Below are 25163 nucleotides of genomic sequence, written 5' to 3' on the forward strand. Positions count from 1 at the left end.
GTTGAAGAACTTTAATATGCCATGACCTAATTAACGTTTCCCCCATGCTCTCTTAATTAGGATGCTTGGTGGTGGTTGAATGAAAGGAGATGAACAGTCTCAGGTGACTGGGTAGGAGAATATAGATGGATCAGGCTTCAGGTGTCCAGGGACTCAGACCCTGATGCCAGTACTCTGTCACTTAACTCTGCCTCTCTCCATGGTGACCTCATTCTTGCTATTGAACATGATTGGCATACATGGATATCTCTTCAGTCTTGCATTGTTCAAGCAAGCCTTCCTCAGGGAAGGATTTTCCTTTTTCCTCTCCTTTCCTCTTTTGGGGTGGAGGGAGAGGTTGGCACCTCCATTTGTAAAATTTCAGGGAAGGGCTCTTGATTGGCCTGGCATCCTTCATTTCTCCTTGGGCACCGTGCTTGGGTAGCACAGATTGGAGCTTCCTTTGGACCAGATGAAAATGCGTGGACATATCCCAAAATTAAAGGACACTCGCCAGACCAAATCTGCAGGCAGATATAAGTTCTTAGAAACTTTACCCCACCTTCCTTGAGTATCAGTGACCTTTTACAATATATCTGAACTCAGTACAACTTGGGATTTGTATGTTTTCATTTCCTTTAACTAGCTTTTGTTTAGAAAATACTTTCGGGACCTCCAGTCCCTGTCTTCAACCAGGGACATTTATTCATTATTAAATTATAACTTTCCAATGTACAGTTGACTATGAACTACAGTTTCTAAGTTATGACTACAAGACTCACTATTGTGTATATTTAGCTTGAAAGACTCAGTTCTAGAAAAAAGCACCCAAATGTAAATTCTCCCAATTACTTCTATTTACTCCTGTAAAAAGAATTGATCCTGGTGAGGGTCCAGAGCTACCTACAACAAAGGAAGCATGAAAGATGTAGTGTACCTCATAAATGTTTTCAGCGTGACTACTCATTTTTATTGCTTTTGAAAACATCTTGTTACTTTCACTTTGAGTCTTCTTGGAAGTACAACATTTTGGCCACTTAACGTAATTAGAGGATTTCCTAAGGTGCACTGATCTGGGGTGGGGGAGATACCCATAATTAGGACCAACAATATAGTTGCTGCCCATGCGAAGAGTGCCTTGATTTTTCATTTACTATATTTCTTTTTTAGATTTTATTTATTCATGAGAGACCCACAGAGCGAGGCAGAGACATAAGCAGAGGGAGAAGCAGGTGCCTTGCAGGGAGTCCAATGCGGGACTTGATCCCACAACTCCGGGATCACGTCCTGAGCCAAAAGCAGATGCTCAACCGCTGAGCCACCCAGGCGTCCCCATTACTGTATTTCTTTATCACACATAAGACACCATTGATTGTAATATGTACATTTATTTTATATACACTTAGCAGAGGGAAAAGCCCATTGACACTTAAGATAAATCATAGTTTCAGGGTATTAAAGTGTGATAAAATTATATTTTAGAGTGAACTACAGTAGTTCGCATACGTGGTTTTGTGGTCTGAGTTTTTGAGTGACATTTGCATTCTGTTATGTTCTATCAGGACATTTTCTTTTCTTTTTCTAAAGATTTTATTTATTTAAGAGAGCGTGAGCAGGAGTAGGGGCAGAGGGAGAGGGACAAGCAGACTGCCCATTGAGTGGGTAGCTGAATGCATGGCTCCATGCCGGGACCCAAAGAAAATGACCTGAGCTGAAGTCAGATGCTTAACAGACTAAGCCAACCTGTGTGTCCCTATCCGTACTGGTATTCAACACCAGTCATCTGGCCACCGCAGTTTTCACAAGCAGACATCATTCATCACTTTCCGTACTCTTCCCTGTGAAACCCAGGCGGCCTCTGCTTCCTCTGTACTCAGTGGCCAGCACTCAGTGCTCAGCTGGCACACAGCATTAACATCTAAAAGATGACTTCTATTTTTCTTCTCAAGCCCCGTGCTTATTGGGTGGGTAGTTTTTAAATTTTCTCTCTGTATTTCAAATTGTGTTTCTGTTTTTGAGATTTACCCGGCATTTTTTACCTGCTGTTGTTTTCACACCCCACCTACCTCTGGGTTCCCTCAAATGCCCTGTTTAGATAATGGGAACTAGTTAAGCAGGTCCTGGTCTATACATCTTGGAATGCAGTGCTGACTGCGTATGATTTGGAAAAGAAAGCTTTGTTTTTTTGTCTCCACACATAGGGCTCTTATGACTCTTAACTCGAGGAATGATCCTAACCCTGCACACTTGGGGATCCCTCAAATCACAGTAAGGGCTTTGTACCCCTTCTACCTGATTAAAAAATGCAAGAAACCGTTCTTGTCGCAGACCGGGAATTCCAGACCCAACGACCTGCTAGGGACCTGGCAGGAAACACGAGGGAGCAGGCCTGGCTAGGAGACTGGAGGGGGAGGTAAATAGACAGACATTTGCTGTGTAGACCCTCTTGCTACACAAGGGGGTGGTCACTGTACCCTCCTGCCTGTTCTTGCCCTGCAGGAATGTAGGCCTGTTGCTTTGATTTCTTCTGGTATTTACAGAGAATCAGTTCATTCAATATATAATATAGCATCAATATAAATAGAAAGCATTTGCCGCCTGTGTTTTCCATTGAGTAATCTAAGAAATACGTGTACGAAGTTTTGGTTGCCTTGGTCATGTATTGACTTGGACATCAGCTAGTGCTAATTACTACCAGCACATCTGAAGACAGCATGTGTGGGTCACTTCTTCTATGCTCTCCATTATAACCGACCCTTTCACACGTGGTGCTGGGCTGCAGCACTTCAAACCACATATCCGGAAGTTGGGAAAGGGGACTTCCTTCTTCGTTTGGCTTCCTGTTCTTAGCAGCAGCATTTTTTTTCACCCCAGCAGCAGAGATTAGTTCCAGTTTGCAGCTTCAGCCGCTTCCAGAATGAGCTGGGCATGGACCCCTAGTCTCTACTTGTAACCCCTCCTCTCTTCTCTGTGTCCTCCTGGCCCAAGGGTGGTTGCTGTTCATGGCAGGCACTGTCCGTCTTTCATCTTGCGAGTGCCCTTTGCCCTGGCAGTTTTCCACTTCCTGTTCAACCACAATTTTCTACGTTAAATCCTCTCTGTGTATATGTCTAATGAGATTTTTCCCGTTTTCTAAATCAATCCTGACTGCCTGAGACATTTGAAATCTGCCAAGTCTATTAGGATAGGTGCTTAGATTCATCCACTGATTGATCAATTTTTTGTTTTATCTTTGGGTAATTTGGTATTTCCATCTGCTTCAGTTTGTTGGCTACTGTTTCCTAGGGCTGATATAACAAATTACTATAATCTGGTGACTTAAAATAATAGGAATTTATTCTCATATAATTTAGTGTATTAAAAGTCCAAAAGCAAGGTGTCAGCAGGGCTGTGCTCTCTGAAGGCTGTAGGGAAGAATCTTTCTGTGCTTTTTCCAGCAATCCTTGGTTTTCCTTGGCTTGTTAGCTACATCAGTCCTAATTTCTGCCTCCATCTTCCCTTCACATGCCTGTCTCCATGTGACCTTACGTGATTTTTAGTCATTGGATTTAGGACTTGCACTATCTGGTATGACCTGCTCTTGACTAGTCAGCCTGAATTTGGGGGAGACTGTGTTTAAAACAATATAGTTAACAACTGCTTTGATAAATGTTTATGGCTGTAGAAGTGAGCAAGTGTAAAATATATAGAGATTATTTCTGCTACAACAGTGGCTAAGTATCATGAACTATATATACCTAACCCCGTAGCGCACCCCCCCCCCCCAATAGTTGGATGTGTAATGACACTTGGGGTGGGGTAGTAAAGGTGAACAGAAACATGGGAAGGTGTCCTTCATTGCCAGTTTCAGGAAGGAAGTGGCATCTAAGCTGGGATTAGAATTTCGGGTGAATTTGGAAGAGAAGGCATTCCAGCCCATGGATAGTCTATGAGCCTTCCAGATCAGTCCATGCAACACGTGTATTCACAGGGATGGGGCAGAGAATACCATAAGCACCTAGCTATGGCAACCATGGGTGATGAGGGGGCACCTGCGATGTGGATGTGACTTTTGTACCATTGGCGTGTCCTCTAGACTGAGAGAATTAAGGGGGTGAGGAGCCTCCTAGTTGTAAGTGGCTAAACGAATCATAGCCATATTCATATACAAATAAGGCTGCCAGTGTATTGTCTGATTCCATTTCTGTGAAATATCCAGAATAGAAACCATTATGATTGCAATGGAGGAGAGGGAGGGGAGATGGAGAAGGCCTACCTAATGGGTATGGAAGCTTCCTTTCAGTGATGGAAGTTTTTGGGAGCTGGGTGGAATGTGCTAAATGTCAGTAACTGTACATTTTAGTTCTATGTATTTTATCACAATTTAAAAGCAAAATGGGTCAGGAAGTGTGAGTAGGCCTAGTTACATGACTGTACCTGTATGACACGAGCTAGGTTGGGTCTTCCATCTATTATTCTATCTTCTCCCATTGGCCAAGATTGCAGAAGTCCGGGCACTTGCCTGGGGTCTTGCAGATAAAAGGATGTGGAGGTAGGGTTTGAAGCCTGATTCCTAGGAGGACTGGACAGCCTCAGTTGTAGATGTGCTGCACATGCTGGAAACCCTTAGTCCAGGGCACACCTGGTGGTTGGTCACCCGTGAGCAATTCTTGATCTCAAACCAGGTTACAAACCCTTTGTGCTTCTCTAGGCACCTCCTGATTTGGAGCATACACCCTAAGAACTGTTGCACCACCAGCAGTTTGGAATCCCTGATTTAATACCTCAGTATATCAAAGAAATCCTGTGGCTTTTCAAGACACATCATCTAATATTAATAATGACAATACTGGGCCTTCTGTCTTGATTAATTTTTTATGAACAAGAATACTTCTGATTAAACTGGATGATTTACCCAGGGCTGGTGGTAAAGGGTAGGGTGTGTGGTGGTGCGTAGAGAGTCTGGCAAGCTGACCACAGGGCACGTGTGGTTTCTTTGGTGGCTCAGACAGTATCCCCAGTGTTGCTTGGTGCAGGTGCGGGCTGGAAAGAGCTGAGTTGGTAATGACTCGACAGGAACATGGTGGCTAACTGCTGGCCTGCAGCTGTTCTGCACCTTGACATAAGCGCTGTGCCAGCCTGCGGGGGTTTCCCAGGCCACAAGTAAGGCCAGAAAAGTCTGTGGGAAGTGGTTCGTGTGCTGGGAGTGGTACATTTCACATTGATCCCAACTATACTGGTTTCACTGTGTCAGAGCAGCTCTTAATAGTCCTGACATTCACTGTGTAGGTGCCATTTCCCATACAAAGAAACACAGCACTTGCCAGCAACTCCTTCAGTTACATGTCCAACAGATGCCATTCTCTCCCTATGTGCCCGCTTTCTTTCCAAGGAAGTGGATCAAGTGGTCTAGGGGCCCAGGGTGTTAGTTTTTTGGATTTGAAACAAGTAGACTTAAATGTTTTGCATGAGGAGTGGAAGTCCTTCTAATGGCATGAGCTTGTTCTTGATTTTCAGCTGAGCATCGAGCAGGCCCAGACTGTGGCGGAGCAGGTGGAGATGAAGGCAAAGGTGGTACAGTCGGAGGTCAAAGCTGTGACTGCAAGGCACAAGAAAGCCCTGGAGGAGCGGGAGTGCGAGCTGCTATGGAAGGTAACAGGAGCTTGCCCACCCCCACCTGGGCCTCTTGGTCTAGCCAGCACTTTTTCAGTGAACTGCAGCTAATTCTAATTAGCTGGATTCTAATGTCTAACTTTAGAACACTTGGAGATTTTACATATAAAGCTGGTTGGCAGCAGGTGCAGGGATCCCTATAACATTGTGGATGCCATCTGAGCACTACAGCCACAAGAAGCCTTCTCAGAAGTAGTCAGGTACCCAGGACTGGAAGAAACCTCAGATTTTATGTTGCACACACTCAAGGAAACACGAGAGCATGATTGAGACTGTTGGTATGAAAGCAGGCTGCTAGGAAGTATCCTTATTTTGGGTGTCCTGCCTTATTTTGCACTTTCTGACCCCTTGAAAAACAGCTTCCCACTTGAGAGGGCAATGAGCGAGCACCCTTTCTTCTGGTGCGGCAGGAAAGAGTGCCTAGCGTGCTGGTGTGCTGTGCACGTAAAAATCAGCTGGTAGGTGGGCTTTCCCCACCCAAGTCCTTATCCCAACATTTTCTTCTCTGATCTTACCATCCCCCCCTCCTCAAAAAGAGGGGAGGGGAGCATGTACCTATGAAGGGACCAGTATCTCAAGTGAATTCAGCTATATAATTACATTCTCTTAATGCATAAGACTTTATACATAGCTGACTTAAAGGGTGCACTTAAGTGTGTGAATGCTCGTTTTAATCCTCTAAACTATGTGAAGGTAGAGGTGGGATCTCTGTTTCGGGAAGGCTATGTTGGGTTTTTCATTGCATTTTTCCATTTAGTTAGCTCATAAATAATTGCTTTCTGCCTCTGCTGCCCTCAAGAAATATGCTCAGTTGCCTTTTGACAAGAAGAGAAGAATCCTTGCGTAGAAAGTCTTAGGATTTAATTCAGCACTTATTTTAGGCAGGCACCTTTGTGGACATGGCATGGCATGGCTTCCAGACATTCACATGCCCCCGTGGTCTGCCAGGCTCATGCCACCCACGAATGTTACTTATAACTGAAAGAGGCCCACTTCATGCAACCTGAGAGCTCTCTGGTGCACTCTGCCACAAACTTGCTCTTCTGGATTTGCTGATGAAAAGGCCTTTGTGCATAGGAGTTCCTGCAGATCTCACCTTAGGTACCCTCCCTCCTGTGAGGCCGACTCCTGTCCTCTCCCCAAAGGCACTTCTCTTTCAGAAGGCTTGGAAAGCAAGTTTTTAGTCTTGGAGAAGCAAATTTAGAAGAGTTGGTCTCTTTGTGTAATATACTTTTGTTTTTACTTCATTTCCAAAAACTCATTCTCAGATAACCTCTAAAATAAGCTTACTCCTTCTGAACACCTGAGTCCCATTTGTCTTTAATTTTTATTATGGTACCTTAGCTCAAAACCTGTGGGAGTCCCACTCTGTTTTACTGACTTTTCTGCGCCCTGCAGCAAAGCTTTCCTGCCTGTCTCTGCCCTGCCACCTCCTTGTTACACATCTTATTTTCTTGCATTCCCCTTACTTAAAGACACTTGAGTGCCAGGTGACCCATTTTGTGTATCTAGATGGACTTCTTCATGCTTGTGGCTTACAGGTTTCTAGTGGAGTTGGCTACCTAGTGGGACTCGCTGCAACCACCTGGCTGAGGAATCCAAACCAAAGCCCAGAGGTTTGGCCCAATGCAAAACCAAAGGACAAAGCTTCTCTTTGATCTGTCCCCACATGGGCCCTCTGCGCACATGGGTCCTGCTTCCAGAGTGGACAGAAAAGCATGGATGGGTCAAAACTCACATCATCACCCCCCTTCCCAGGGGAAAAATCTAACTGAAACCCAGGCCTCCCCAACAGTGGGGCCTTATTCTGAAATAGACTTTCTGTAGCATTCTGACTAGTAGAACTCTCAGAAGTCCTGGTTCTCTCTACAAAATGGCACAAATCAGCTGGGTGACTCATTTATCCTCTTCACAGGAGAACTCACTTAGAATTGAAGGACTTGTACAGATTTAATACTTAAGAATGGAGAAGTGGCTCTGTTTCATTGGTCAGACAAAATCCCACATTTCTAAGAGCAATGTGGTTTGAGAACCTCAGAAACGGGAATTATCTGAGCAGGTCACAATTTAGATTTATGTATTACAGCAATTTAGATATTGAGAGCCCCTCTGGAAATTATACAAGCCAATGGTTTCCAAAGACTTACTATATCCATATTTGGGGACTGAGGTTTAGGCTCCCTGTGAAGACAGAAGGACAGAGAAGATGAAGATGGGATGTGTGGCAGGGTGGAGAGGTGCAGGTTGTAACCTTGAATTAGGATCTCAACAAATCCCTTCGCTCTCTCCACACACTGTCTTTTCTCTCTCCCCCCTCCCCACATCTCTCTCTCTGTCTCTCTCTGTCTCTGTCTTGGTGGGGGCTTGGGGCAAGGTAGGGGGGTGGAGCAAAGGAGAATAGGAAGAGATGGCAGGCTCTGTAGTCGTGCTGAGAATTCAGCCCTTAGGGGGACGGAAGACTGGCCTGTGCAAGTCTTGTCCATGGGCAAGTCCTGCTGGTGAGGGCAAGGACCATATTCTGTACTGGTCATTATGCACCTTCAGTGCCTGGCACAAGAGCAGGTGCTCAGTAAACAGCTGGTGCTGAGGAGGTGCTCAGTTCTTAGCTTTTCTATTTTGTTTCTAAGTGAAAGGAATGGTAAAAGGGGTGCATATATCCTTCACTCAGATTTACTGATTATTTGCATTTTGCCCCCTTTTCATTCTTCTCTCTGTGTCTACTCTTGTATGTAATGTGATTCAGGGGAGAGTAAGGTGACGTGTTGGAGACTGGATGCCTCTTTAGCCCTCAACATTTCTGTGTTTATTTGCTCTCAGCAAGGGTATTCTCTTCCATCATCACAGTTCCTCAAAAGCAGGAAATCCAATCTTGATTCCATGCTGGTGTCTAATCCCTCTGTGCCTGGTCACTGTGCACCAGCACTGTCCGTCAGTGTCCCCCCAGTCCATGGTCCTGCTCTGCAAATACTGGTTCTTTTAGCAGTCACCTCTTGTATTAGGTACAGTTCCTCAGGCTCCCATTGCCCTTGGATCTTTGCCATTTTGAAGAGCAGAATAGTTGTTTCTGGAGCCCTAGCCTCCACCTTTTCAGCATGGGTCTAAGGGCAACTTCCTGTGATCCATGTCAGATGGTGTAGTGGCGTTTTTTTTTTTTTTTTTTTTTTTGTGTGTGTGTTTTGTTTTGTTTTGCTGGCTTCAAAGCCTCTGTCTCCTCTCCCTACAGGTAGAGAAGATCCGCCAGGTGAAAGCCAAGTCCCTCTATCTGCAAGTGGAAAAGCTACGGCAAAGCCTAAACAAGCTTGAGAGCACCATCAGCGCTGTCCAGCAGGTCCTGGAGGAAGGGCGGGCGCTGGATGTCCTGCTGGCCCGGGACCGCATGCTGGCCCAGGTGCAGGAGCTGAAGACCGTCCGTAGCTTCCTACAGCCCCAAGAGGATGACCGCGTCATGTTCACGCCCCCCGACCAGGCACTGTACCTTGCCATCAAGTCCTTTGGCTTCGTCAGCAGCGGGGCCTTTGCACCGCTCACCAAGGCCACGGGTGATGGCCTCAAGCGAGCCCTCCAGGGGAAGGTGGCCTCCTTCACTGTTATTGGCTATGACCACGATGGGGAGCCTCGCCTCTCAGGAGGTGACCTGATGTCAGCGGTGGTCCTGGGCCCTGATGGCAACCTGTTTGGTGCCGAGGTGAGCGATCAGCAGAATGGGACTTACGTGGTCAGCTACCGGCCGCAGCTGGAGGGTGAGCACCTGGTGTCAGTCACCATGTGCAACCAGCACATTGAGAACAGCCCCTTCAAGGTGGTGGTCAAGTCGGGTCGCAGTTATGTGGGCATTGGGCTCCCGGGCCTGAGTTTTGGCAGCGAGGGCGACAGTGACGGCAAGCTCTGCCGGCCCTGGGGCGTGAGTGTGGACAAGGAAGGCTACATTGTAGTGGCCGACCGCAGCAACAACCGCATCCAAGTGTTCAAGCCATGTGGCACCTTCCACCACAAATTCGGCACCCTGGGTTCCCGGCCTGGGCAATTCGACCGGCCAGCCGGCGTGGCCTGCGACACCTCCCGCAGGATTGTGGTGGCAGACAAGGACAATCATCGCATCCAAGTCTTCACGTTCGAGGGCCAGTTCTTGCTCAAGTTTGGTGAGAAAGGAACCAAAAACGGGCAGTTCAACTACCCTTGGGATGTGGCGGTGAACTCTGAGGGCAAGATCCTGGTCTCTGACACCCGTAACCACCGGATCCAGCTTTTTGGGCCTGACGGTGTCTTCCTGAATAAGTATGGCTTCGAGGGAGCACTCTGGAAGCACTTTGACTCCCCCCGGGGCGTGGCCTTCAACCATGAGGGCCACTTGGTGGTCACCGACTTCAACAACCACCGTCTCCTGGTCATCCACCCTGATTGCCAGTCTGCGCGCTTCCTGGGCTCTGAGGGCACTGGCAATGGGCAGTTCCTGCGCCCACAGGGTGTGGCCGTGGACCAGGAGGGGCGCATCATTGTGGCCGATTCCAGGAACCACCGGGTGCAGATGTTCGAGTCAAATGGCAGCTTCCTGTGCAAGTTTGGCACCCAGGGCAGTGGCTTTGGGCAGATGGACCGGCCCTCTGGCATCGCTGTCACCCCCGATGGCATGATCGTGGTGGTGGACTTTGGCAACAATCGGATCCTCATTTTCTAATCACGTTCTCTAGGCTTCTGTGTTTGGGGCGTGCGTGTGTGCATGCATCTCTCTCTCTCTCCCCCACCCTCTCTCCCTTCCTCCCTCCCATCCTCTCCTCCCCCCCTTTTGAATTTCAAAGAAGAAACAGTCTCAGGGAAATTTCTTTTTTTCTTTTGTTTAAAGAGAACAAGAAGAGTACAACATTGCTTGAGTCCTACCTCATCTTTATTTTTTTACAGATGAATGTACTTATCTTTTCTGCAGGGACTGAGCCTGTGACGTGATAATTTCTATCTACCTCATAAATCTTTACATTTCCTTCTCCAGCAGGCCCTCTGCCCTCCTCCCCACCCGCACTCTGGAGTTCACGGTCCCCTCAGACCCTTTGTGGGGCGTGATATGCACAAGCCTGGCGTCTCTGCCTGGGGGGGGCACTGGATGTGTGGCATGGGTTTTGTTCTGTAGATTGAGCCAAGGAAACATGAAAGAACTACTAAGTAAAAAAAAGAAAAAAAAGAAAAACTATAAAATGTGGAAAAATAAGATTTAAAATGCTGAATGATAGAGTATTTGTGTTCTGGAGAATACTGTTTATTGGATTAGATTGTGTTGTTATCTTGATCTTTTTAGGAAATCTCCCCCCCCCCTTTTTTTTAATGCTGCCACAGAGAACTTTTTTGTGTTCTCCTTTAATACCTCAGTGTGTTTATCATCCTGTTCAGCATCTTTTCTTATTCTTAGAAGATGTGGATGTGGCTGTGGCTTGCTAGCCAAGAAAAGCAGACTATTGATGTTTTAGTGTATGTAATCTTTCCTTCTTTTAAGGATGGTGTGTGTGTGTGTGTGTGTGTGTGTGTGTGTACTGAGCCATCTTACACCAAAATAGTAAAGCTGAAGATTATACACCACCACCCAAAGGGACTTTTCTTTCACACTTTGGTTTCTAAAAAATAGATGTAGCTTAGGATTTTTGATTAAAAGTATTCTCAAAAGTTAAGTATTCTTAGTTTGTCATTGGTTATAAAGTTCAGTGGAAGGAAGAAGAAAACCAACCTCATTCTCAAAAAGAGGGTGTCAGACTTGCCTGGCCTGTGGACTTGAGTGAGGGCGGGCACGCATGTGCCAAGGTAATCTGCAGAGAGCATGAGAAAGACACTGGCTACCCTCAAAATCTGCAGGAGGGCAGAGGTCAGTCCCCGACCCCAGCTTGAGTGTTATTCTGTTAATGCTAGGTATTTCTTTTTCTCAGAAGAGTAGGCAAAGAAATGAACTTTTACTTTAAAAGCACAATTTTTTCCTGCTTTGGAAGTTCAGGGAAAATAGAATTTTTGAAAGTGAAAATAAGAACAGCCCATCCCTGCACACTCTCCGCTCGGGTCACTTTTACAGAGTAGTCTGCTACTCTCTGCTCCGAGCCAAGCAGTAGGACCTCATGGTTAACGTGAACTTTTTTCCCCCAAATGCCTTTGAATGTAAAAGATTTGTAAACCAAATTGCCCCAACCCAAAATGTAGGATGTATACCTCTGTCTCGGTACCAAAGAATGAAAACTAAAGCCAGGCTCTCGCTGCAGAACTGGGCTGGCATCTGTCACTTTACAGGGTTGGTTTGTAGTGAGCTGGACTTGGGTACAAAGCCTTGTGCTTCTGGGCATTATCTGTCTTACAGGCAGAAAGTAGGTATAGCAGATACCTTGATTGTGAGAAGCTATATAGGTCCCTGCACTCCCCCAGATAACTGAATAAGAACCAGATTCCAGAGTAGCACTCCTCAGGAGAGAGGTGCTCAATGATCATGGCTTATAGGGAAACCTCTTGTTGAAACAAAGACAGGACACATCAGTTTCTGTTTCTGTATTTAAGAGAAATACCCCTTGCAATAGAGATGTTTAGTCTTAAGTGAACAGAATAAAGTAACACATGGAGGAATTTGTTTTTGTCATCCCAGAAGAAAAGGAGATGATGGGGGCCGTGTAGCAAATCAATCAAATTTGTTCTCCCGTCCGGCCCTTGAAGGACGGGAGGTACCCTGTGTCTTCCCCTTTGCTTTATTTCTGAATGACCAAAATGGGAAAAACTCCTTTCATAATGGAGAACCGCATGCAATAAACGATCAAAAAATTGGAAAGTAGTGAAGTTGCTGCCTCCACCTGCTGTGTTCCAGAACGAGAAGGAGGCAGGAGAATTTGTTTTGTAGAACCACTCTTTCTTCTATTGAAGCATTTAAGATTGAATCCTTCCCCCACTCCTATTCAGTTGCCTTGTATTTGCCTCTAGGTTCTAAGTTCTTTGGTGAACAGTTTGTGTAATTAACCACTTTTTATTTTGGAAATGACTTGGTGCTGACCCTCCTCTTCGCCCCACCCCCCCACTCTCCACCCCATCCCCCAGCAAACCACCCTGGAAACACCAAAGACAACTGGTTTTAAATACTTAGAAAATTTTATTGAAGTGAAACTTGGAAATTCTCAAAAATGTTCTCAGCAACCTGAGATGACTTACTTCAGATAGTCACTACCTTTGATTCTCCCGCCTTCCCAGTGTCCCCCTATGTGGGGGCATCGTGGGACCTGAGTGAGAAATTTTCCTGGTGAATAGCGGTAATGTAAAATTGTGTAGGTAACATTTGTGGATTTGGTTGTAAAGCCAGAGATTCCACATGTGACTGAAATGATCAGGTCTTAATAGACAAGTTTGCGGGCTCTAAGCTGGAAGGTCCTCCCCCGATAGGAGTGTGTAGGTGCAGGAAGCTGCCTCTTTCCCCTCAGTGCTGGTACGTCTCCTCCCCTTTCTGCACCCAAACTGCCATTTGACAAACATGGTCACACTCTTGAGAAGCTTTTGTTTTTAAAACATTAGGTACCTCTGGCTGCCCATGGTTGACTCCTGACCCACATGGATTGGTGCGAAGCACTTTGGAGTGTGTTTATTGTACCATGTGGAATGCTCCAAATCAAAGAAAGATGGGGAAAGCCAACATTTGGAAGTCTGGTGTGAGTGAGGCTGTTCAAAATTGGGGTTTTCAACTGGTATCTCCTGCCTGTTAGGAGGTGATGCTAGGGTAGGTAGGAATTGGGTCGAGGAGGGGAGTCTTGAACACGGTGAAAAGACCAGGTTGTGGGTGCTGCAAGGGGGGAGTATAAGCTTTTTGTCAAGTAAATGAGGTATTCAGACAAAGTCCCCATGCATGTCTGATCTGGTCAGGTGGCAGGGTGGCGTTGGGGGTATGAGGTCAGTTTATGTTTGGAGATGCCAATTGGATTTGGATTTGTAAGTTTGGGTATGAGATGACTAAAGGAGATCTAAATAACATGCAGATAAAAGCCACTTTTGGTTGACTGAGTTAACGTTTCAAAAGTGCTGGGTTTTTTGTTTGTTTGGTAAATCACTACTCTGTAAATTTGGTCCCAAGAAGTAATGCTGTCTCAGAAACCTGTGCTTTATGTTGGCTGCCAGGTGGCACGTGAGTTGAGTTGGCTGGAGCCCAGTGGCCCAGGCAGTACTCAAGTGCACTAACTCTTTGATTGATTGATAGATGCCCTTTTAAGTCTAACTTATTTGGGGAAAATACCTACAGGGGTACCATAAATAGAATCTAAATTGTGTGTTGGGCCAAAAAAGTTGCCAGATTTAAGGCACTTTGTGATGGAGCTATAAGAGAATGTCTTGAGATTGGCTCAGTGTGTTTTATTCTAGTTAAGCCAAAGCTTAATAATTTGAGGAGGGAAGTCTTTTTAGGCTTGAAGGAGCAGAATACTGTTTGTATATGTTTTGGCTTCCTCTTTGGAAGATTCTACAATTGCTGTGTTCTGGTAGATAGCGGAAGATATGCCAAAGTTATAGGCTTGTTATTCTGTTTAAAAACAAAAATCCAGTGGTGCCAAAAAGTATTTAGGGTATTTATTTAAAAACATCACTCATTGATTATCCCAACAGTCTGGGGCTGTATAAAAGTCAAACTCCTGTACTTCGTCGCATGTGATGATACCCTAGAGCCAGGACTTCCTGGGGCTTTAGCTCTCTGGCTTCCTGCAGGCCAGGGGCACAGGACACACATAGCATTCCACACCACACCATTTGCTTTTGTTTAGTTTCTACCTCACTTTTGGCGAAAGTCATCTACCTCATGTTAGCATCTAATGGGTCTCTGAAAAGCATAGTATTAATCCACGGGGTGTGGCATGGGTGGGGGAGTGGGAAGCTACCTCTAGAAGAAAATGCTTTTATAAATGCAGGACTGTTTTCTCTCAGGAGAAACATTTGATTGACCTTGAAAAAGATACTTTGAAACCAAATATTCCTGTACTCAGGCAAATGTAGTCCTAAATCCCAAGGATTCCTTAACCAACCTGACCTTTCCACCCCACTAGGAATTATGCACACCATTACCTTGTTGTTCAGTATTATAAAACTACTGGTTCATCTGACCTATTTGAGGACTTTACCTGCAAAGAAAGACCTTTAGGTCTCTTTTTCCTCTTCAAGAGAAAAATATTTTATCTGTATTTTGAATGCCTGCAAATTTACCCTTTTCAGAGCAATTCTGAGGGTCTAGTTTTTGGAAACATCAAATATTTGAAGGGAATAAGAATCCTTTAGACTTTGATTGTATCTGTACCTTTTCCCGGACCCAGCAGGATGTTCATCACCATGACATTGCAACAGTCACTACCTTACTGAGCAGTGACTGGTGAAGTGTGTGTTGCTCTTTTGTTTTGTGTGTTGTTTTTTTTTCTACCAAAGGTAACATGTTGACGGGTTGTTCTTTACTGTTTTTTGTTTTTCTTAATTAAATACTTGATGAAGTTGAAGCACATTACCATGATATACTGTATTGCCTCTCTTATTCCCCTGGTTCTTTTTTGTTTTGGTTGGACGAGAGGGGTCCTAAGACCACTGTAATGATTGCAGATTGGGTTTAAAATGTCATGGTGAAGCAGTACCTCAGTGATGTCTATTTTTAAAACTGATCTTACGGGTTAACAAGCCAGCCTGGTGGGATGTTTTCCATCCATCATTTAACCAGTAATGGTTCTAAAAGTTTTGTGTATCCACATGGTCTTAGACCTCCTTTTAATGATTGTATTAACTTACAAGCTCAGGTAGTATTTTTCTTAAGGCTCTGTCTTGGAGCACACTGACTGAATGTTAACGTGTGTAGCAAAGTGTTTACTTTCTTTAACCAGCTCTGGAATAGTTCTTTGTTTCTAGCAGTCTGTGTAGTTTTTCTTCAGAGGAAGATTTTTCACATTTCTGGGGTGTTCTTGTTTTTAGGGTGGTATGGTTTCTTTCCTTTTTTACCCCCATTCTTTTCCCCTAAAATCAATGCAGGTGAGAGGGTGGGTTGTGGGTAAGGGATGTTATTTTTAAGTAGCATGTTAGTTATAATTGGGTGGGTGGGAGGGTAGTTTTTTTTTTTTTTTTAAATGAATCTTGCTTAATACTGTCCATTAGCTGTCATGCCCAGTCAGCAAAATAATTTTTAAGTGTAGAACACGACTTGTTTTTGTTTTGTGGGAAAGGTAAATGCAGAATTGGAGAGATTAACATGGGCATGTTGCCAGATGTTAAAATGACTAAGTTAAGCCTTTAAAAAAAAATTTTTTTTAATTGGTCCAAGGCAGACCTGATGTAAGGAGTAAGGAATATGCACCACCAGAGTAACTGTCCGGGCCACAGAAGCTCCTGCAAGCTCATCTGGGGGTGCTGACTGCCTTTTGACACTTTTTAAAAATGGGCATTGCAGTGGTGGTGCAGACCCCATCAGTTAGTGAAGAATGGGGGAGCAAAGACTTCCCCCCACATCTTTAAAGTGGGTTTTTGTTTGGAGTGGGTTTTTCCACCCTCTGAATTTTTACTTTTAAATCTTATATGTTATCCTGCAGGCTGTGCAGGCATGACAGGCAATGAGCAGGTGAAGAACCAATGGGAAAGTGTTTGAAAACTCGTGTGTTAGCTAACAAGGCTTCTGAATGTATCACTGTGGTCCACAGAGAAGGCTGGAGAAGGTAGCAAGGAGATGCTGTATCAGCTACTGCAGCCTTAAAACAAAGTTGGTGTCTCTTTGGACTTTAAAATTGTTCCTATGCAGCTTATTTTATTTTTGTTTAATCAAATAAACAAGAGGGTTTTTCCATGGAAATCTGTGTCTGTGTGATCCTTTTTAATCCAGAATAAAAGAGGTTTGTGTTTATTGTGCTCCGGGGAAAGGCAATCTGTGAGGAGGATGGTCCAGAGGTTGTATTCCAGTGGATGTGCCTGTTGGGTCCATGCAGGGTTTCTAAAAAAGTGGTTGCTACTAACATTTCTTAAAATAGAGGAAATATTAAGTAGACTGAATGTGGTCACACTTGGACTTGTGGATCCTGGGGGAATTGGGGATCTGGGAGCCCCAGGTCCACTTTCTCCTGAGTAGCAGATGACCCTGTAGAGGGACAGGTGTTTTTCTCCCATTCATTGCAGTCCTCTGCCACCTACGCCCCCTTCTCCACAGATGCCTCTGCCTTCATGGAGACTTGGCCCCGGGAAGAGTGAGCACCTCGCTCCAGCAGCTGCTCTTTGGCAGGGTACCTACCATAGACGCCAGGTGGATCAAGACCTCTTCTGAGCCCAGTGTGTTCACAGTTTACTGGAAGACATCATTTGTCATTTTTCATTGGAGCCAAGGGTCCCCCAACCTTCCTCACCCTGTTGTCTGTGTCTCAAACAGCATCAGTTTCATCTTTGGACAGAGGTGATCAGTGCACCGGCTTCCATAACTTTCCTCCCGTCCCATGTCCCTTTCCTGCTGTGATGAGCTTTCACAGGGGTTCTAACGGGGGTAAGTAGTACCCTCCAGTACAGAAACCACCTTGTTTAAGTGCCAACCAGCAGCAGCGCCCAGCATAGGGAACCTAATGTGCTTTCCTTCACTAGATCCTGTGTTGGCAGTGAGCATTTAAAGTGTTTTTTGTTTTGTTTGCCACATTGATACCTTAGTTTTGAAATCGTGACACATTGTGAGCAACAGTTTCCTGAAGACTCAAGCTGGGAGTGAGCCCAGTACCTGTTGTTTTCCATTTCCAGGTCCCTCATATCCTTCCCCCTTACCTTTAACTGAACACCGTGGGAGACACTCTAAAATGTAAAAAGCTGGATGGTTGCACTTTTTTTTTTTTTTTTAAAAAGGAAAAGAATCTTAATCCTCTGAAAGACCCAGGAAAAAAAAGATGAGGCTAAAAAAATGAGGAAGGACCTATTTCTGAGGGAAGTGGCAGAGCAGGAAAGCTCTGGAACAAATCAAGACCTCATCTTTAGGCGTGCACCCTAGTGCCTTCAGTCTCTTCCAGTGAATGAGGCGAGCTTGGAAAGACCCAAACCTCTTGAGGGTAACTGCCTTCCTGTGCAGCTGGCCATTAGGCCAACCCTTCCGGAAAGTGAACGGCCAGCTATCACATCGGAACCCACATACGTTACCGATGAGATTATAAGGTGGTAAAAAATACTTTGGGACCCATCTGGCAGATTCTCAAAGTGTTGAGCAGGACTCGGCAATGCCACTCCTAGGTGTATATCTGAGAGAATCAAAGACTTGTCCACACAGAAACCAGTATGTGAATGTTTATGGTAACATTCATAAGAGCCAAAAAGTGGAAGCAAGCCACATGGGAACTGATGACTGCATAAACAAAATGTATATCCTCCCGGTGGAATATTACTCAGCCATACAAAGAGATGAAGTACTGATATTGCGTGGATGAACCAGGAAGATGTGAGAAGCCAACCAGGCATGACTTCATCTACGCGACCTAACCAAAGTAGGCCAATAGACCAAGCACATCACTAGTTGCTGGGCGCTGGGAGTTTTTGGTTGAATGGCAGTGACTGTTATGGGTTTGTTTTTTTAAGACCCTATTTTTTTCTTTAAAGATTTTTATTTATTCATGAGAGAGGGAGGGGCAAAGGGAGAAGCAGGCTCTCCTTGGAGCAGGGAGCCTGATGGAACCAGACTTGGGGCTGGCCCCTAGGACCTGAGATCACCACCTGAGCCAAAGGCAAATACTTAACCAACTGAACCACCCCAGGCTCTCAAGACACGGTTTTTGTTTTTGTTTTTGTTTTTTTGTTTTTTGTTTTTTTTTTAAGATATCATGTAGGTAATCTTTCCTGCCAATGTGGGCCTCCAACTTAGAACCCTAAGATCAAGAGTTGTGTGCTCCACCCTCTGAGCCAGCCAGGTACCCTTGTAAAACATTCTTTTTTGAAAGATTTTATTTGAGGGAGGGAGAAAGATTACAAGTGGGGGCTGAGGAGGGGCAGAGGGAAGGAACAGGCAGTCTTCCCACTGAACTCAGGGCTGATCCAGGACCCAAAAATCGCGACCCAAGCCGATGTGGATGTGAGAAGCTCAAGCGACTGCCCTAGATGCCCCTGTAAAACATTTTTTATTTGAGAGGAAGGTATAGAGATTGCCTCCCCCTGCTCACATAGATAGCCTTCCCACATTACCAGCATCCTCCTGGGGTTTTCTTGGGGGATGATGGAAATATTCTGGAATTAGATAATGGTGATGGTTTTATAACTAGGTAAGTTTTATGATATGTGAATATGAGGAGGTACAGGCAACAGGTAAAAAAAAACAATTAGTACATCTGACTACATTGAAAACATGTTAAATGAAAGGTGCTGATTGCCTTTTCTGGCCTCCTTGTGACAATAGTTCTTCCCAGTGGGGTGTGAGCCGCAGTGATATGGTGCCACTTCCTAGCCAAGCTGTTTCATTGCAGAGCTCTGGCCCCTCCCACAGCCACAGGCAATATTCTAATGGAAGGTGGCCAGAATCTGGGAGTGAGGCTGTCATAGGCAGCACACCCAGCCAACCAGGATGTATATATGGTCAAAATGCATACAGTTGTGGGGTTTTTTTTTTTTTTTTTTTTTTTTTTTTTTTTTAGATTTTATTTATTCATGAAAGTCCCAGAGAGAGAGAGAGAGAGGCAGGCTCTTGCTCAGCCAGGAGCCCTATGCAGGACTCAATCCCAGGACCCAGGATCACATCTGAGCCAAAGACAGATGCTCAACCACTGAGCCACCCAGGTGCCCTATTTTTCTTTTTTTAAAAATGTCTAAAAAATGTGTCCAATGAACAATACTAAAATAACAAAACTATAGGGGTAAGTTACAACTAACAAAGAATTGATATCCAAAATAAAGACCTGGAAAAACCAACAAAAAGCAAAGTAAGACCTACAAATTGTTAAGGAAACAACCTGATTTTTATTTTTTACCTTTTTAATGTATTTATGTATGTGTTTATATTATTGAAGGGTTGCATCCTCTTCTGACTGAGCCAACCAGGTGCCCCAACATAATCTAATTTTTTAAAGCAGGTAAAGGATGTGCTTTCATAATTTACAGGGCTTACCTACACTAGAAGTCTGAGAAATACAAACTAAAGCAACAATAAGATAATTTCATGCCCATTAACTTGATAAAAATATAAAGGTCTAATTATAGTAAGTGTTGGTGGGAAATAGGAAGCATCCACAGCTAGTGGGAGTGTAAAGAGTGTAGCTGATGAAGCCGATGGGGAGTGGTCGGGGGCAGGGGGGGTACACTTAGATCCAGTCATTTCAGGCAGCCCCAGTGGCGCAGTGGTTTAGTGCTGCCTTCGGCCCGGGGTATGATCCTGGAGACCCGGGATCAAGTCCCACGTCCGGGCTCCATGCATGGAGCCTGCTTCTCCCTCTGCCTGTGTCTCTGCCTCTCTCTCTGTCTCTATGAATGAATAAATAAGTAAATAAAATATTAAAAAAAAAGATCCATTCATTTCACCTTCAAGAATTAACAGCAGGACATACACAGTGACCTTGTTGCCCAGTGTTGGCCACACCAAGGATCTTGTTAGTGGAGGAAGAGAAGAACCTATTTCATCTATTCAATGGAAGTCAGAATGAATGTGTGGGAGCTGTGTGGGTATATCTGAAAATCTTAATGTTGAGTGAAAAGAGCAAATTCCTGAATGACTTTATACCGTACCTTTTACATAACGTTTGGGGAAAAAAACTCAATGCTAGATATTTGTTATCAATTTAGTTTTTGTTCAGGGAGGGTGAAGTGGCTTGGTGGGTTGCAGGTGGATTCCTTGTTAGAGGGAGTTGTAAAGTTGAAAGCAACCAATCTGGGGACACCTGGGTGGCTCAGTGGTTGAGTGTCTGTCTTTAGTTCAGGGCATGATCCCAGGGTCCTGGGATTGAGTCCTTCATCGAGCACCTGCAGGGAGCCTATTTCTCCCTCTGCCTATGTCTCTGCCTCTTTCTGTGTCTCGAATGAATGAATGAATGAATGAATGAATCTGAAGAGAAAAAGCAACCAATACCCTTATGGTTACAAAAAATGGAGGATGACCAAGAAGATGAAAATCCTACAACTAATGTTTTTCCTTTTCTTCCAGTAAAAATTCTAACTTGTTCATAAAATAGGACACTTGAAAGACTGAAAGATAGGAACAAGGATAGAACTTTGCATTTCTAGAAAGAACAGAGTAGTATAAAATTCAAGAAATCTCCTTTCCACAAAAGATCTAAGTGGTGCCCCCACCTCGCCCCTCTACCACCCCCTCTCCCTCAGATATGTTGAACATTGGTTTTTGCTTACCTGTGACCACTCTTTCTCCCTATGTGTCTCATGCTAGATTTAGACTTGTTTAAAAAGGGGTTTTATGTTTCCTAGGCTACAAGTGATGCCATTCACCTAATATTTGATGGTAAACACTGGAGTAGATCAATGTAAAGATATTTATAACCTGGTGGATTATTGAGATGGAATTCAATTTTAAGGGACTAGCACCTTTCATTTTGGGAATATAGATATGCTTTACATAAAATGGAGTTAACTGTTTTTGATACACATTACTGTGAGGTGGTTTTTTTTTTTTTTTTTTTTTTACTGTGAGTTTTGATAAATGTACAGACATGTAACCAGCACCATGATCAAGACCTAGAAAAAGCTCCATCCTGCCCCAAATCCTTGGGCACTTTGTCAATCCCTCCAACAACCTCAACCCAGACAGTCACTGCTCTGAGGTGTTCCCTTGTTGTTTTCTCTCTTCTCTTTCTTTTGTTTGTTTTTCCTCTTTTTCTTCCTCCAGAATTTCACCTGAATAGAATCATTGGATTCAGGACTAGCCATTTTCAACAAACAGTGGGTCCACCAGAGAAATAATAGTTCAGGCAATGGTGACCTTTAGTTTTTAGATTCTTTCAGGATGAGCCTGACAAAGTATGAATTTCAAGAAGTGAAATAACTCCCACAATAGAGAGTGTGCCCATGTCCCAGATTTGCTCAGCTCACTAATAAAGGAATGGAAGAATGGTAAAGCCGGTTCAAAAGAGGATTGGGCAAGGTGGGAGATGTCGGTCATCTCCTCTGTTTCTACATCTGTCTGTAATATACTAAACACCATGAGTTCATAGTGATGGTGAGGATTCTAGTCCAACCCCAAAGGCTTCATGCTAGCTTTTTCCCATTTATAATTTGCAACTCCATTTCTTCACAGGAAGAGAAATCCAGGACCTGTTATCCACAACATATTTACTCATTTGCCCAATCCTAGAATACAATTCCAGTAGTTTCAGAAATGCTAACCCATTTTCATCTGAAAACAAATTTATTAACAAATATACCATATTTGTGTACTGTTATTTTTATCAATAAGTCTCACAAAATACAGTCTTCCAAGACTTCTTAGGTTCTTTTCTAACCCAAACTCACCAAGGTATTCAGACTATAATACAGTTAGATTCATTTGTTATTTTTTCTCTTCTGAGTTTTTCTCTTCTGAGTTTTCTCCCACATTTGGGTTAAGGGCAATTATTTACTTTTGGTTATGTAAAACATTACCAGGTTCTAAAAGTCAAAGCTATACACAAAGATACATTAAGATGTGGAATTGGGTGGCTCAGTCAGTCATCTGCCTGAGGATTCTGGGATCCCAGGATCGAGTCCTACAGTGGGGACTCCTACAGTCCCCCTCTCCCTCTTTCTCAATTAATAAAATCTTTTAAAATTGCTTTAAAAAGGATACCTGGGTGGCTCAGTGGTTGAGCATCCACCTATAGCTCAGGTCGTGATCCTGGGGTCCTGGGATAGAATCCTGCATCAGGCTCCCTGCATGGAGCCTGCTTCTCCCTCTGTCTCTCTCTGTGTCTGTCATGAATAAATACCTTTTAAAAAATTGCTAAAAACAAAAGGTAAAGGTACATGGAGAGAAGCCTTACTTTCCCGTCGTGCCCACAATTCCATTCCTACCCTCCCATTCCTTCCACCCTGCCCCACCCACCCCCCTTGTAGGCAATTGCTCTCTTTAGTCTGTGGTTTATCCTTCCTGAAGTTTTTTGGCATGAATGAGAAATACATAATACATACATAATAATACATAATACATAAATATTCTTAGATTCCCATCTTTTCTGCACGAAGGGAGCATATTGTACTCTTTTGCACTTTGCTTTTTTCATTGAACAAATGACCAGAAGGGTAGGGCACCTCATAGAGATTATCCTTATTCTTTTTTACAGCTGTATAATACTCTGCAATGTGGTTCCCATAGTCCCCGCAACCACTCCTAGTGTATAGCATTTGGGTGGTTTGCAATATTTTGCAGAGAATAACCTGGTGACAGTAGTTGTGCCTTTCTATTGCTTATTGGTAGAGATGTATCTTCAGTGCTAATTCTCAGAAGTGGGGTGGCTGGTAGGTTTCAGTCTTGCACACTATGTGCTTTGTTACTATTCTAGCTCCTTTCCCGTTCCTTCCTTTCATACTTTCTTTGGTTTAAGGATTTTAAAAATTACTCTTTATTGCCCTATTACCTTTGAAACTATACATTCCTTTTCTTATTCTTGTAGTGACTACTAGTGACAGATCTGTAACTTGTGGAGACTGAAGCCTGTACAACTTTCAAGACTCTTTTTATAAAAATATAAACATAAAATTATGAATACAAAATAGGTATAAAAGTGAATTTTTGAATGAGAAAAGAAATCACAACTAATTATAACTTTTTTAAAAAAGATTTTTTTTTTTTAAAGATTTGATTCATTTATTCATGAGAAACACAGAGAAGAGGGAGAGACACAAGCAGAGGGAGAAGCAGGCTCCAGGCAGGGAACCTGATGCGGCACTCGATCCCAGAACCCCAGGATCATGCCACGAGTCAAAGGCAGATGCTCAACCGCTGAGCCACCCAGGGATCCCCCCCACCTTTTTTTAAAGATTTGTAAAACGATTATTTATTCATGAGAGACACAGAGAGGCAGAGACACAGGCAGAGGGAGAAGCAGGCTCCCTATAGAGAGCCAGATGTGGGACTCGATCCCAGGACCCTGGGATCAGGCCCTGAGCTGAAAGCAGGTGCTCAACTACTGAGCCACCCAGTTGTCCCTAATAACTTCTAAAATGCTGATGTGGGGGGCAGCCCCGGTGGCTCAGCGGTTTAGTGCCACCTTTAGCTCAGGGTGTGATCCTGGAGACCCAGGATCGAGTCCCACGTCGGGCTCCCCGCATGGAGCCTGCTTCTCCCTCTGCCTGTGTCTCTGCCTCTCTCTCTCTGTGTGTGTGTGTGTGTCTCTAATAATTAAATAAATTCTTTAAAATGCTGATGGGTACCATAATTATCACAAAATTAAAGGGAAACATTTATTAGTAACTGTCAACACATCTCTATAACATTTTCCAGCCATATATTTTTGGCCCCAGACTCTTTTAATTGCCTCTTCATAAGGCAACTATATATTAAAATCTCATGTTAGGGATCCCTGGGTGGCGCAGCGGTTTGGCGCCTGCCTTTGGCCCAAGGCGCGATCCTGGAGACCCGGGATTGAATCCCACGTCGGGCTCCCGGTGCATGGAGCCTGCTTCTCCCTCTGCCTGTGTCTCTGCCTCTCTCTCTCTCTCTGTGACTATCATAAATAAATAAAAATTAAAATATATATATATTTCCTTATAAAAAAAAAGATGAAATCTCATGTTATTCAGAGGGAAAAGAAAAATCCTCTGGAATGGTTGATTTAACTTTATTTTTTATTATTGATAATTTAGGAACATTTCAGCTTCATAGCTCATTTTTGTCTGTCTCATCTAACTTGTTCAGTGTGATTGGGGTGGGGAGGGAGTAAGGGATTGCCAAGCCTTGAGGGAACACTAGCCCTGATCCTGCTGCACATGGCACACAGTGGCCCAGTGGGTAGTCCATGTCCCCCTGCTTCTGGGATTCCTCTCCTGGCTGCATCCCCACCCATCTTGGATGAGGCGCAGTAACTATGAAGGTAGTCTCTGAGTGGGAAGCAAGGAAGCACTTAGCATAAATCCTTCTTGGGATTAAATACATGGTGTGCTTGTTCAGTGAGACCCACTGTGGGTTGTTTGTTGCTGACCAGACATAGTGATCATACTGGCCAACCGCCTCCCCTGCCTGCAGCTTCAGGACCACCACCAGGGCGAGGCTGACTCTTCCTGAAGGAGACAGAAGCTATCTAGACCTCATTGGCTTTGCGGTGAAATTGCCTCTGGTCATTGTCCAACAATTTTGGAAAAATTTCACTCAGTATCTTTTTAATTTTTTTAATTGAGCTCTATGCCCAGTGTGGGGCTTGAATTCACATCCCCGAGATCAAAAGTCGAATGCTCTACTGACTGAGCCAGCTAGGTGCCCCAGTCATTATTTTACTTTATTTATTTATTTTATTTTATTTTATTTTATTTTATTTTATTTTTATTTATTAATTATTATTTATTTATTGCTTCTGCCTCATTATTTCCTCTGTCTCTAAGGAGTCTTATTAAATGTATGCTAGATCTTCTCATGTATCATCTGTATCTCTTACCTTTGCTTCTAC

At 44.1% G+C, this 25163-nt stretch overlaps 1 protein-coding gene across 1 annotated transcript in view; it reads left to right on the top strand.

The window, feature by feature from the left end:
• TRIM71 (tripartite motif containing 71) overlaps positions 1-15657 on the top strand; it is a 72000-nt gene extending 56343 nt beyond the window's left edge. The window contains exons 3-4 of the mRNA XM_077865925.1: positions 5476-5610; positions 8855-15657. Coding sequence (XP_077722051.1) covers positions 5476-5610; positions 8855-10306 — 1587 coding nt within the window. The 3' untranslated portion in view covers positions 10307-15657. The remainder of the gene's footprint in view (positions 1-5475; positions 5611-8854) is intronic.
• Positions 15658-25163: the final 9506 nt, after the last annotated feature.

The sequence above is a fragment of the Canis aureus genome, chromosome 22 (genome assembly GCF_053574225.1).
Source record: "Canis aureus isolate CA01 chromosome 22, VMU_Caureus_v.1.0, whole genome shotgun sequence".
NCBI classification, from domain to species: domain Eukaryota; kingdom Metazoa; phylum Chordata; class Mammalia; order Carnivora; family Canidae; genus Canis; species Canis aureus.